This window comes from Mytilus edulis, chromosome 5, assembly GCF_963676685.1.
Source record: "Mytilus edulis chromosome 5, xbMytEdul2.2, whole genome shotgun sequence".
NCBI classification, from domain to species: Eukaryota; Metazoa; Mollusca; class Bivalvia; order Mytilida; family Mytilidae; genus Mytilus; species Mytilus edulis.
In genome coordinates, this window is record NC_092348.1 from 71,138,522 (window position 1) to 71,153,902 (window position 15,381).

Genomic DNA, 15,381 nt, shown 5'->3' on the forward strand with positions numbered 1-15,381 from the left:
AACAAAATCGGGGTAACAAACTAAAACCGAGGGAAACGCATTGAATATAAGAGGAGAACAACGACATAACACCGGAACGTAACACACACAGAAACGGACCAAGCATTAATGTGGCTATTCTTTTTAATTTTCTTAAGGTCCTAAGCTCTTTACTTTTTAATGTAGACTGGGTCATACCTCCCTAGTAGACATACTGTTTTGTTTATTGTTTTACCAATTGATGTCCTATATAATTTTTTTTATAAGAAATATAAAAAGATTTGATACTTTTATAAGACCAAAACAACTGTCTGTTACTAGATGGCAAAATCAAGGCAGCATATCATACAAGAATATTGTACAAAATATATTTTTTATTATTAACTAGTTGTCTTCTGTCATTAAATATCAGATATATAAATAAACTGCTAAAACTAACCCGTTTCAAGTAGAAGTAGTACTATCAAAATTACATGTCTATAAAGAAGTAATTATTCAATATAATTAACAAAATGTATAAAAATATAAAAGTATAAACAAAATTATTGTGTTGTAAAAGTTTGAAAGAAATTCTTTCGATTATCATTGTACAAAAATGTATATGAGGTAGAAATAACTATTTACAATATTTACCCAAAACATACATAGCTATTTTGAAAAGATAATAAATTAAAGCGTATGTGATGAATCATATAGTTTAAAGGGGCACTAGCTGAGAGATATATAGAAAAGTCTTAATACATAATTTGTTTGGCTCAATCATAAATGAAATGCAAATAGTGAAATAATTATTCATTTTTAGCAGCCAGTATTTTTCAATTTTGTCAAAATAAGCTAAAAAAACATTGATTAAGAATTATTCACTTGCAAGCTAGCTTGAGATGAATGTTAATAGTTTGGATAAATGTTTTACATTGTAATAAATCAAATATGAGAATTTGATTAAAATAGGTTCACATGAATTTGACAACTAGTGCCCCTTTAAGCACATTTGATAAATAATAAATATTAAGATTACATCACATCACAAATGAGGAAATTAACTTTTTCCTCATCTATTTAACCAGGCAATAATTAGTTTGTCAGTGAAAGTCCAATACATCATTACTGTTTTCCTAAATGAAAACCAGAAAACTATGATACTTTTTACACACAAAAAAACAGTTTAAGCATATAGATAGCAGAAAATATGTTTATTTACATTTATAATTTTAGATTGATTAAATATGTTTTAATGCAGATTGGGGGCCGAGTTGGCCGATTGGTCTAAGTAGTTACTACTGTAATCACTAGCCATTCAACACTGAGGTTGTGAGTTCGAATCCCGCTGGTGTGGGTGCACTCAACTCCAATCTTAATTGACTATGATTGTCAATTTTCCTATCAAAGGTCGGTGGTTTTCTACGGGCACTACGGATTCCTCCAGCAATAAAAACTGACCACCACGAAATAGCCTAAATACGGTGCTTAAAAATGGCGTTAAAACATCAACAATCAAATTTAATTTAAATTCGACATAGTAAAATATAAACTGACAACCATATGTCTACCTGTTCTCATTCAGTTAAAATTAACTAAAAAAACTATTTTGGAATGGAAAGCAATTTTCTCACAGTAATCTTTACAGATAGCTGCAAAATCAAAATTAGCAATAGCTTAACAGTTAAAGTTTAAATGAATTACGTACATTGTTTTAATACATTCGTTCAAGCTTCCTGAAACCTCATTAGTAAAATTGTAGTGGCAGAAAATAACCGAAAATAGATAAAACACACAGATAGCAAAGATTAACAAAACTAAAAGTCAACACTGAAATATTAAAAATATTATGCCTACGTATAGATTAATAGGTAAACAAAAGAGGTAGAGTAACATTTAAGAAAAACACATTTCGTTGTATATATATATATGTGTGATTGATTGTGTTATATATATTTTTTAGTTATAAATCTTATAATCAACATTCAATTTTAGTGAATATGCATATTTTTGTACAATACATGTTAAATTTAAAAGATATATGTATTATGGCTTCAAGATGATATAATTACCGGGATTTAATTATATATATATATATATATGGCGAAAGTCTTTGCATTGGGGCAGTTGTTGGAATGCAAAAATCAATAAACAAAAACATATGGTGATCATGATGATCAAAGATTACCCCTGTAGATGACCATAATGCAAAAATTTAATATCAAAACTAGTTTACCCTTATGCATATCAGTCTACCTTTGCCAATGCACAAATAGTTATAAACTATAGCTAGCACTTTGTGTATGTATGTAAATGTAAAATCTAATTAATAAGCCAGATCATTTTTATTTCACTAAATCAAGGGCTCCTTTAACACGTTTTGTATCTGGATGATTTTCTCCAAGGAACATTACATGTATTCTGTATGCTTCTTCAAACTGATATTTAGCTTTTGCAAAATGGTTATCGCCATAGTAGAATGCTCCAAGGTTGAACCTAGAAAAGAATAAAAGTGTTACAAACAAGTAACAAACAAAACCATCTGTAGTATCTTGTTTTGTTTTGTTTTGAGTTTTTATCAATATGTTTGAACATACTGTACCTGTCCCGAGCACCTGAAATAATCTCCATATTTTGGTTTGTTCTTGGTGCTCAGCTAGCGTCAAATGTTCAAAGTAGAGGATGGTTGTCAGGGGCGTAGCTACCCGGAGGCACGACAGCACGTGCATCCACGTCGTTTTCACACCAAAAAAAAAAAAAAAAAAAAAAAAAAAAGCAGAAGAGAGAGAGATGAGTTAGTCAATCGGAATCGGAGACTGTTGCCTTGGTGTCTCTTCCGTCTATTCCGGATATTAGTTTGACAACCTAGTTACAAGTGTCATTTTCATTCAGAAAAAGATCGTAGCTCCGAAGTTGCGTGCACATTGATTCGGCATGCAAAAAAAGAAATGGCAAAATAAAAATTTATAAATTGAATGTTAAAGGAAACACCTATGTTGTCACTTTTTTAATTGATGAAATATCATTAAATAACGACATTTGGTTTCAAAATAAAAATTTTTGTGGAGATTATGACAAAATCGGAAGGTTACTTCTATCTTTTACAAGATTTTTACTTTTTACTTTTTAATTTGTAATACTCAGTCTAAGATATGTCGATATCGTTGAAAATATGCCGAGGCGATGTGGTTGACAGACTACCGGAGCCAATCAGCCTGCAACCACGCCAATACAGTATTGGAAAGTCTCATTATTTTTTGCGTTCATAGACCATATGATAAGGCAACTGGAGAGTGGAGTCGCGTCAAGTTATCAGAAAATCGCTTCTTTGAGCTGTATATGCTTCATCGTGTTGTAGGAAATATCACAAACGAACAAATCTCAATATTGTCTGAAACATACGAAACTGACCTAGCATGTAATTTTGACGAATTCAATTGGGAGGTCGCTCGATGCAGAACACGTACGCTGGTTTATAACATCTCGCGAGTGCTACCATGCCATGATGGCCCTGAGATCTATCAGTCACGGTACTACGTATGTAATTGAAAACAAATGCACGATCAACAATGAACAACGAAAGTTACATAGCATTACTGCATATTCATCGGGATTTCAGTGTGAATGTTGACAAAGTAATAGAGAAGTTTGTTTCTGCCCAGACCCGAAGAGCAGATTTTGGACAATTTTGAGTAAATTCTGTATCACAAATATGTGTTGTTTATGTATTACTATATTCAGAAGATTTATTAATAGTTTTACATTCATAAATTTTTATCTACATATAGCTCCTCTTTTAACCGTCCTATGACCGAAAACCGAAAAATAATAGGGTCCCAAAATTTTTCACATAACGTTTCTTTGTAGCTACGCCCCTGGTTGTCTTCTTGTTGTCTTTCTTTTATCATGGCGTTGTCTGTTCTCTTTTACCTATGTGATTTGTATGTCCCTTTTATTTGTCTTAGTTTTTCATATAGCAGCATCCCAGTACGCCTGCATATTGAGTTTGTACAGTGTACCTTAAGATTGATACGATATTTCCTTTTTTTTGCATTTCCTATCATGATTTTTTTATGGAGAGTTGCTACTGTTACAACGTTTACAGTTGATATGTTTAAATCCAGATATCGGTTAACTCCAAATGTAACATAATGTAAAATCTTAGGTTTATCTTGCACAACCCATCACTGTATCTGCATATGACCTAGTTTCATAAGAAAATCTAGGCGTTCAGACTAAATGCATACATGGATATAAATCTTAACTTTTTAATTAAAATATAACTACAACATAGTTTACAACCTGATAACTCCAGTGACAAGGTAATTGTTCCCATATGCGCCTAGGAAAATTCGCAAAGCTTCTTCAAAAAGCTCTCCAGCAATTTGGTCATTTTTGTCATCATAGACCAGTCCAATCTCATTTAAGACATTAGCTGTGTAAGGATGATTTGTCCCAACTTCACTGCGAGTTACTTTAAGATCTTGCAAATAGTATGCCAAAGCTTCATCTAAGCGATGCTGTTCGTAATTTAACTGTCCAAGCTAAAATAATATAATCACATGGTTTTGTTTAATATAACACATATTTGTATGTCCTATGTCCAAGTATTTACAGTGGGGCGATGAAAACTACATACAAGGTGTTATCGAAAAGCAAAAATGCAACATTATAAAAAAGAAGATGTGGTATGATTGCCAATGAGACAACTATCCACAAAAGACCAAAATAACACAGACATTAACAACTATAGGTCAACGTACGGCCTTCAACAATGAGCAAAGCCCATAACGCATAGTCAGCTATAATAGGCCCCGATAAGACAATGTAAAACAATTCAAACGAGAAAACTAACGGCCTTATTTATGTAAAAAAAAATGAACGAAAAACAAATATGTAACACATAAACAAACGACAACCACTGAATTACAGGCTCCTGACTTGGGACAGGCACATACATAAATAATGTGACGGGTTTAAACATGTTAGCGGGATCCCAACCCTCCCCCTAACCTGGGACAGTGGTATAACAGTACAACATTAGAACGAACTATAAAAATCAGTTGAAAAAGGCTTAACTCATCAGATGGACAAAAATACAAGTGATTCTAATTACATTTGAATTAAAAAGTCAGGTTCCCCAAAAAGACACATACCTGTTATAAACAAATCACAAGAGATGACACAAGATGTAAATTTGGGAATTCACAGCTATGAGATAATCTAGGTAAGTTAATAAATCTTTCTTTTTCACGTAACCACACATCAGTCTCAAACATTGATTGACTGGTTCAATAAATCTAAATAATAAAAATACATTTTTCAGAGCTATTTCAGCAATAAAATATAAGAAGTGTAATAGGCTAAACGTTTAACAAAATGTTGAATTCATAATTAATTTTGAACTCCAATCGACCTCCTGCAGAAGTTTGTCATATATATACTAGAACACTAGTATATTTGGATTTGACATCAAATCAATAAAATGAAATACAGCATTACCTTTGTGTAAATATCTGATACAAAATGGTGTTTCCTTCCAATCACATTTGTTGCAATTTCCAAAGCTCTTGTCGTCAGCTTTTTTGCTTCCAACATGTTGTCTTTCTCGAAGTACAATGTTGCCAAACCAAGCAATCCATCACAAACCTAAACAAAAACACGCATTTTTACAAGTATTATGAAACAATTATTACTATAAGTCAATTTTGATAAGTAAGTTGTCGAAAAAATAAGGTTTTTATTAGAAATTGTTTCTTTTCATTCCTCTTATGTAACATGGGACCTTGCTGATATGTATATGAAATCTAGGTAGAAATAGTCGCATTGCATACAATTGAATATTTAACAGTCAAAACTGCAGCATAATTCATATTCTGATACGTCATTGTGAAACACAATAACAATTTGATAAAAACTATTAAAAATATATACTACATGTAAGCTTAAGTATTATGCTATAGTAAGTGAGGAGAATTTTATTACAGAAAATACAAGTGTTAACAGAGAACTTATTGGAATTAAACGTATTTATGACGAAACTCGTACCTGTATCTTTTGACTTGGTGATTCTATTTTATTTTGACGACATATTGCATCTTTGTAAACAGATATGGCCTTATCATATCGCCCAAGCTGTGTGTATACTGTTCCTAAATTTTGTAATGCCTGTTAAAAAAAAGTTACAAATAAATTCCTCATAGATACAAGGATTTAAATTGTATTTTTGCGCCAAACGCGCGTTTCGTCTACAAAAGACTCAACAGTGACGCCCGAATGAAAACAAGTTAAAAAGGTGAAATAAAGTACGAAGTTGAAAAGCATTGAAGACAAAAAATTCCTCAAAGATTTTGCAAACTACAGCTATGGTTATTTATTTGTGACGTAGAAAAAACCTTAGTACTTCAAACATTCAAAGTTTTCTAATTTGATTTATAATTATGACCATATCAATGAAAATCCATGTCAACACAGATTTAAAATTAAGTTTCTGCATAAGGAAATGCCTGTACCAAGTCAGGAATATTACAGTTGTTATCCATTCGTTTGATGTGTTTGAGAATTGATTTTGCCATTTGATTATGGACTTTTGAATTTTTCTCAAATTTTAAAGTTTGTATTTTACCAGTCATGCGAGGTTCGTTTTCGTTTGATAAAGGCAATTAAAATGTATAGTCTACAAAAGAAGATGTATGGAGTTCAAAAGCGAATCTATACTACTACAATGACTGAAAACAAATGATGAACGGTTTATTCTTCAAAAAGTCTAAAACTATAAATATATCTTTAAAAATGAACAATTTTCAAGAGCTGTATCTTAAATCTTAAGGTGGTCATCAATCTATTTTCATTCGTACCTGAAGTTATAAAATTACCTTTTAAATCTACGCTATTTTCATTAGCATGTTTAATTATATAAGTTATAAAAAAATATATACCTTTATCACTTCTGGATGATTGCAGCGATATTTCCAACTCTGATTATAAGCACTGTACACAATGGTGTCGTATGTTTCGTCGTAGCTTAGCTCAAGCTGTTTAACCAAAGTCTTGTAGACCTTCTTTGCTGCATGCGTCAATCCAAGTGTTCGGAAAAAGTTTCCCAGTAGACTTGTTAAAAATCATAAAAGCAAAATGTTAAGATTCAAGGAATTGTGTTTTATGCCTTAGTAGATCAGTCTATTTCTCTGAGTCGTTTTGTTCTATTCGAAATCTATTTTTCAGATGGCTATGTACAAAACAAAATTGTCATAACAATCGAACTATGTTCAAGTTTCAATATATCACTCACTTCTCGAGTGAAACAGTATTTTGCAACATTTTACCTGTCAGTGCCACGGTGTCCATTGTCTTTTTATCATTGGAAAACATAATGAAAAATATCCAAACATAGAGTTAACTTTACCAGCACAAATGTACAGAATACGAACAACTTGAATATAAGTTAGAAATTTTACATTTGATTTCCACAAGAGTCCTAGTCATGGTTTATTATTTATATCAATGCTGACCTTTTTGCGCTAAGAATACGTAATTCCAAGCATAGTAAGTGTGGACTAGTTTGCATATAATGTTAGTACCTGAAAAGTTTACAATAATACTTGATATCAGCCCTTATGGTTGTCTTTGGTATTTTGAACAATTCTGACATGTACGCTTCTTCTGCTAATGAATATCCACCAAGCTGTTTAAAAAAAAATAAACAAGCGTCAAATGATTTATAATCAATTATTCAAATGTTTAAAGGCTATGAAATATATTGAACTCTAACAAATTAAGGTACGCAATGTATTATGATTACGCAAAAACGAGTTTAAAGACGGTAAAATCATGAAAATACCAGCGAACAAAGTAGCCCGTTAATATCATAATTTGATTACACATGCAGCAAAATTATTAAAACAACATTTTTAACAAAGCTCCACTAGATTTATTTGTCGCTCGTGGACAATATGAATACACGGAATAAGTGGACATGGTCGAACATGTCGAAGACCTTTTATGAATATGTTTGACTAGTCAGTTAAAGACTGACAAGTTGACACTTCATTTGTTACTTTTTCATACAAACGTAGATTAACATAATGGGATCAACATTTCACTGTTATAAAATATTTTATCAACATACAATTAACAATACTCAACATACAAAACTGAACCTTTACTAATTTGTTAAGCGGAGCTATATTTACCATCTTGTACTGGTGACAAAAATCGTAAGTCATAAGTTTAATAGTTTTGAATACTCCATAAAAGATCAGGCACAATAAAAAATACATTACTATTAAAACAATTTAAATGTCATAATACATCTTATTTAATATGTACCAACCTTTCGCCAAGCTTTTGTCAATTCAAAAATTCCATCTTCATCATCAGCTAGTCTATAAAACACATTGAAGTCAGAAACGGTTGCTTTCAGTCGATCCATCTTCTTTGCCTTTAACAATAAAAACGGCATCTCTTCAACCTGTGTGTAAAACATAAAAAAATGTGTTTGTTAATAGACAACTTTCGAAATCAGCCTTCACCGAAAAAAAAACAACTCGTCCATTATTCGCGCCTTTATGACATCCTTTTCCAGACAGAGGGGATCGCCTGTATCCCTACTCTATTAACGTTCATCAAGCGTCTTAGTGATCGTCATAGTGCAGGATAAACTAGAACTAGTGTTTGTTTTGTAAGTACTTAATCATAATTCCCTAATGACAGCATCGCTGATTCATTATTTTGTCAATTATGATAATTTAATTTGCCGAATAGTTCGTGCAATATAGCATTATAGTTTTATAACCACTCGCTCAACATTGTCCAGAATGGAAGTGATTTTAAAAATGCCCCTAAACGCACGAATGTTCACTAAAACCAGAATTTTTGACGGAAATGCATCGAACTCGAAAGTTGTCTTTTCAATTGTCATGACCTTATTTCTCAAATGTCTATGTCATGTCTTTAAACAACTTTTGTTTCCTCATTTCACTACTGTAATTTTGAATTGCACTGCAATGTTTGTAAGCTAGATTTTAAATAGTGTTGGTATTCTGTAGAAATGTGGGCTTAATTGACCAACCAATTGGTTTAGGTACTGATAGATGATTTCAAGAAACTTAATAATGTTTTAAAAATTGCAAACATTTTACCTCAACACCTTATAATCAAAAGTTTGCCAAATGATTGTTTGAAGGTTCTGGTATTTATTTAATAATAGAAGAGTTTAATTAATTACTTCAATTTTTTTAGGCACAACATGCTTTGCATGAATGTTTTTGGAATATATGCGGTAAATATTACTACGAATATGCTCGTCAGTTGCAGTCCTGTCCTCATCTTCGATATTGTTTGATTACCTAATCAGACTTATCTAGCTTTTGCTTGCCATGACCACACAACGGGATCACAAGTGTGATTGCTCTATTTATTTTCCCCGAAAACCTGAGGTTTCCCCAGTCGTTTATAAGAGCGTGGTTCCCATTTTTTACCTTTATGTATAGTAACTTGTAGACTGTTTGATTTCTCGTCATTGTTGTTTTAATCCTGGTTTTGTCTACTTATATAGACATATAGAATTTGATTGTTTCATTGATAATTTTCAATATCTTTTATAAAGAATTAAAAAAAAAAAAAAAAGGAAAATAACAAAAATACCAAACTCCCGATGAAATTTCAATACAGAAAGTCCGCAATCAACTTGCAAAAAGCTCAAACACATCAACTACGAATAAGAACTGTCCTATTCCTGACTTGGTATAGGGATTTGCTTATGTAGATTATGATAGATGAAAGATGTTTTTAACTAGCAAAACCTCACACTTGTATGACAGTTTGAGTCTATGAAATGACCCTTTTCTATGTTGAGGAAGATCAGAATATAACATACATTAGACTGTTGGTTTTCCCGTTTGAATGGTTCTACGCTGGCAATTTTGGGGCTTTTTATAGTTTGTTGTTCGGTGTGAGCCAAGGCTCCGTGTTGAAGACCGTACATTGACCTATAACGGTTTACTTTTATAAATTGTTATTTGGATGGAGAATCTTCCTATATCTAACAGCAGTTTAAATAGTGAGAGAAAACAACTGTATGCAAATACGTCGAATAAATAAAGGCAACAGTAGTATACCGCTGTTCAAATCATAAACCGAATGAGAGAAAACAAATTCGGGTTACAAACCAAAAACGAGGGAAACTCATCCACTATAAGAGGAAAACAACGAAACAACATAAACACTGAAGTGCAACAACAAAAAAAACGACAATGCAACCTACATGTACTTAGAAACGAACTATTAGATAGCAACTGCAACATTCCTGACTTGGTACAAGACATTTTATACCTTTTTATTGATTTTGCTAATACTAGTATTTTAAAAACATAAATAAGCACCTAATTTGAGTACAAACATGACTGACACATTTTTAAAATTTTAGACACCAAAAAATGAAGAGTACTCTTTAACTTCAGTACATACCGTTCGATTGCTCGTTTCCTTTGAGCTAAAGTAGTCAGCTAATCGCGAGTAACCTTCAATTTTATCTTCTTTCGTTGAAAGGTATTTCTTTGCTACAGCTTGTCGAAGATGGTCGTGGAAGAAATTAAGGATTCCATTGCGATTCACTAGATTTTCATACAGGGATAAATAAAATGGAGACCAAATTGCACTATGAATCTAAAATCGAAAGTGTTAAAAAAAATCACAACACAATACATTTGTTATCAACAGTTGATATATATATATCCAGACATAGGTATGCAACGATTTAAAGCATACATTTCTTAAACTTTCCAGTTCATAAATTTAGAAATTGTCCAGTGACTAAGGTTCTAACTCCCGCAGGCTAGTTGCTTTAAGGATCTCTTGGATAATATTTTAAGGGCTCTTTTTGTCATCCATGGCTTTCAAAAGTTAAGTTTTAAGCGACCCTGATGAAGAAATATCTCAAAAAGCGACTTGGACGCATGCAACAGTGCTTTTCCTATTTGAGATACAAAGTTGCCAAAATTATATCTATACTTTTGCAGGTAAGACGTGCATAATGTATAAAATATACCTACGAGTGGAACTAAAGTCAAAACAGCCACACAATTGCAACATTGCAGAGAAATAAAAACTAAAGACTCCACAGAGTTGTAAGGAGTATGGTTAAGATTTTATAACCCGGATTGGGATAGGGTAGACACATTAATGTTGTAAGTAATCTTGAATATCTTTTGAACAGTGAAATGACTACCCCAATGAGCATGTGAGCACTTGGTTTTTGACTGTTTGTCTTTTTATTTTTTAGCCATGGCGTTGTCAGTTTGTTTTCGATCTATGAGTTTGACTGTCCCACTGGTATCTTTCGCCCCTCTTTTGTGGTCCTTCGCAAAAAGGCGACCCAATGATTGTACAGTTGTATAAAATAAACAGGCCTATATTATGGGGGGCTTAATTCAAAAATTTGATATTCAAGCTAATTTCGGTGTAGAAGATAAGCATTATATTCCCAAAAATTGAGTCAAATTTGGACAAGTCCATTCGGACAAATCGAAAAATCGAACTGTTTTGGAATGATCTTTTAAATAGCTACCTAACATAAAAGCAAGATGTTTTTAATTGAATAAGATCAATAAAATTTCGATCAACCCTATTTATTTGACTCATTTTGATTAAATAATATCACCCTCACCTTAAAAAATAATAACCGATAAAAGATGTGATTGATAAATAAATAGATATATCGAATAAATTAGGACTAAAATCATAAAATAAAATTTTCCGTCGTTTTTTATTTTAATTACAGACTATAACTTTCAGATCAGTGTTGTTTTACCATTGTAAGTTTGAATATTTCCAACATTGATTATGGCGAGTTGAAAAAATTATAGTTCTGTTTAGGAAAAAAAATTAATAACTAATTGTTGTCTGATCATTCATTTTTTTGTAAAATGTGTATATCGAGTTATTAGAATATAACCATCATACGTTATAAAGTTGATAAGATGATAAAATCATCGTATAGACTTACATCTAATAATTCTATTAATTCAGATTCTGACATTCCTCTATTCGAACACCATAGTGCAGTAGTTGCATCTCGAACAAGATATTTCCTATGATAAAGAAAATTCACAACTTCACGATTCTATCAATTTAAATCAAACTTAAATTATAACTTCTTATTTTTTTCAACTTTAGTACTTTAATTATTCTTTATACATATGTAGGACTCTTAAGTGCGATGCCTCCATACGCTAAAGTCCTATAGTACGCAAAAGTATAGACGTTAAAAACGTAGTTTGATAACGTTAACAGTCGTTTATACGAACCAAATATGAACTTGCTGGAAGATAGTTTCTGAATATTTAGTTAAAAACTTTTACTCCAAATATCCACGACTAACTATAGTAATTGATTTAAACTTTACCGTTCCTGGTCGATTGGAGCACAATTAGTTTTTTTTTTAGTACTGGAAGACGGACTTTTATCCTACAGTCGACAATTTTACTATATAGATACAAAGTACTATACGCATACGTATATATTTCCTGTGTCCTGCTTCTATTTGAAGCGAACGGATACATTTGAATGATTGTTTAAATGGCAGCTCACTTTGCGATTACCGTTAAAATGCTGTCGAATTTCAATAAAAAGGACTGTAACGTCGGTAAATAGAGGTACATGTTTTCATACGTTAATTATGAATTGTCTGCTAAAACATTATTGTGTACATTACATGAAAATAAAACATGTATTTGTACTCGCTACGAAAAAACTAGAGCTCCAAGAGCATTGCCTTTCTCTCGCATTTAAATTAAAGATTATACAAATGAATGTTGCATATTCCGACAATGAACAAATTTTGTATTTGTAATTTTCAATGACGACTGTAAGGGAGGTTGTCACATTAGTGCGAACGATAATCTACACCAATTATTTAAATATTCAACACGCTCCGAATTATTAAAAATTCATTTAACAGGAAATACAGTATTTTGACACACGTAAATTACCTTTTTAGCAATTATTACATGGTCGGTCTTCTAAATTTAGAAACTATCACTTAAGCCGATTTGTAAATTATGAGGCCAATCACATTTGTTATTCATAAGCATGGTAGCTTTTGCAAAAATACTTTTTTTTTAAGCTTGATGTACTTTAACGTTTGAATTCCTCTTATCTTACACTTTTGGTCCATCACTCTTTAGCGTGATATACCATCGTACTTTAGCGTGATATACCATCGTACTTTAGCGAACAAATAAGCATTGCACTTCAGCGAGAGACACCATCGTGCTTTAGCGTAGACCATCGCACTTATATTTTGACCTAAGCGTCACTGATGAGTCTTATGTAGACGAAACGCCTGGCGTATTAAATTATTAGCATGGTACCTTCGATAACTATTAAGCGTGACCATCGCACTTTAGAGTCCTACATTTAGAAATTTCAAAATAGAATGAACAGGCACCTTTCCTAAATTAGCAAGAATTGCATTTGACATCACAAACAAACATTGTACTTCGGTTCCTTTAAATCAATTCGATTAGATTAATATATTATTGATATCTTTTAATTTCTTAAATTCATATATAGCTATACTTTATGACTAGCGCAATCTACAACAAATTGTCTGTTTTTTCGAAGTCACAGATCATTTCTGAAATAACGTGACCATTAAATGTGGTAGTTTTTATATTATGAACATATCTTATCGTGACATTATAGAATAAAACAATAGGGGTTCACATTTGGTACCAATGTGTTCAATATTGTACTCCATGAGGAGTATCACAGTATATTTGATTGTTTATGAATTTCAAAATTTTGTTTTAGTGTTTTAGACTTTTGACTTCCAGGTATTGATATCATCAGATCTGAATGACTGTCAATATCTAGGGAAATATCTTTTATCATGAAATTGAATAATGATTGTTAAGTTAATATGAAAGGTTACGTGATTAAATATATTAAAAACTTTGAATATTACAAATGTATATAAAGTTATAACAGATAAAACATAATTTTCAAATATTATTTCTTTTTTTCATCTTCCTTTTAAGAGTTAAATTTGTTGTCACAGAAATATAATAATTGTACATTTCATGCATAATAACAACAGACATAGATAAACAGAAAAGTAAAGGAAATAATCCCATTAAATAATTGAACAATTTAATAATCAAATTGAACTTAACAACTTTAATTTTCATTTCAATAAAGAAAAAACTGGCCAAATGGTATGATTGCAGGACAAAACGACTTTCCATGAAAGCTAATGTTAGTTTTATACAGCACAGTATACCTCGTGTTAATATGTCAATAATAAAGACAATATTAAAAATTATGCAAAAAAAAGATTAGAAAGGTATGAGTAAGTTCATGGTGAAAAATATTGTTAAAAAGGTGCGACAGATAATTATTGAGTGCTTGATATATAATGCATGCTAAAAGGAAGTAACTATCAAGTTAACAATTTGTAAAACATGCAACCTTGAATTCGTCCCGGTTTCAAAATCATGTTCCAATCTCTCCAGAATCTTCGCAAACAACTCGTGTGGGTTTCTAGCAGACAGATACTCTTTAATTTTGTCTGTTAATTGGCGAAATGATCCAAATATACGTATCTGCAGATAAAATAGTTTTAAATATAATATTCAATGTTGGAATATTGAAATAAAAACATTTTTATTAAATACACTTACTGAAACATGAAACCACGATGTTTGTCTGTCCATCGTTCATAATTTATGAAAATAAACTGATCCAGTCAATTCTCTGCTAAATGAATGACTAATAACTTTGTTTTATAAAAACAATTGTGTTAATTTCATGGGAACTGGATTTTTGATATTTCTAGTACATCCATACTATAGTAAATGTTTCCAAAGCTTGATGTGTAGAAGTCACTATTGTAGTGTGTTGTATCAAGTCACTATTGTCATTATTGTTGTATTACTTTTTATATATCTGTTATTCTGTGTGTATGCATCATCTAACTCATACGTCTGGCGTATTACATTATAATACCTTTGATTACTATTATAGATGATAACTGTAACTACATACGAATGTGTTTTAATGGAAAATGCTATATAAGTGTATCATTGTAAACGATCTGCTTTATAAAATAGTGTTATTAGCTATGTGACAACGATCTGATATATTTTACTGAATTATGAATACATTTTTTATTCTTGGATTTATGGAATATACAATTATATAAACGACAAAGTCTGATAAAAGGTTAACCAGTGTCATACGTCCCTTTCTTTGCCTTTGGACAGGCTCATCACTATAATGTGCAAATTCAGAATTCAATTACAATAAACAGCTGCACCATGAGCGCATGATACGCCCGACGTCTTGTGTGGAAGTTTTATGCAATAATCATAAATAGTTTCTGAGAAAGTTTTAAGCAATAACCATATATTGTTTTTGAGACAC

General features: G+C 31.5%; 1 protein-coding gene across 1 annotated transcript in view; it reads right to left on the reverse strand.

Moving 5' to 3' along the window:
• Positions 1-335: 335 nt before the first annotated feature.
• LOC139524370 (TPR repeat-containing protein DDB_G0287407-like) overlaps positions 336-15,381 on the reverse strand; it is a 46,584-nt gene continuing 31,538 nt past the window's right edge. Inside the window, exons 25-34 of the mRNA XM_071319132.1 lie at positions 14,428-14,561; positions 11,963-12,047; positions 10,426-10,623; positions 8,291-8,428; positions 7,539-7,642; positions 6,897-7,068; positions 6,007-6,126; positions 5,461-5,607; positions 4,261-4,502; positions 336-2,454 (exon numbers count right to left, since the gene is read on the reverse strand). Of these exons, the coding sequence (XP_071175233.1) occupies positions 2,304-2,454; positions 4,261-4,502; positions 5,461-5,607; positions 6,007-6,126; positions 6,897-7,068; positions 7,539-7,642; positions 8,291-8,428; positions 10,426-10,623; positions 11,963-12,047; positions 14,428-14,561 (1,491 nt within the window). The 3' untranslated portion in view covers positions 336-2,303. The remainder of the gene's footprint in view (positions 2,455-4,260; positions 4,503-5,460; positions 5,608-6,006; positions 6,127-6,896; positions 7,069-7,538; positions 7,643-8,290; positions 8,429-10,425; positions 10,624-11,962; positions 12,048-14,427; positions 14,562-15,381) is intronic.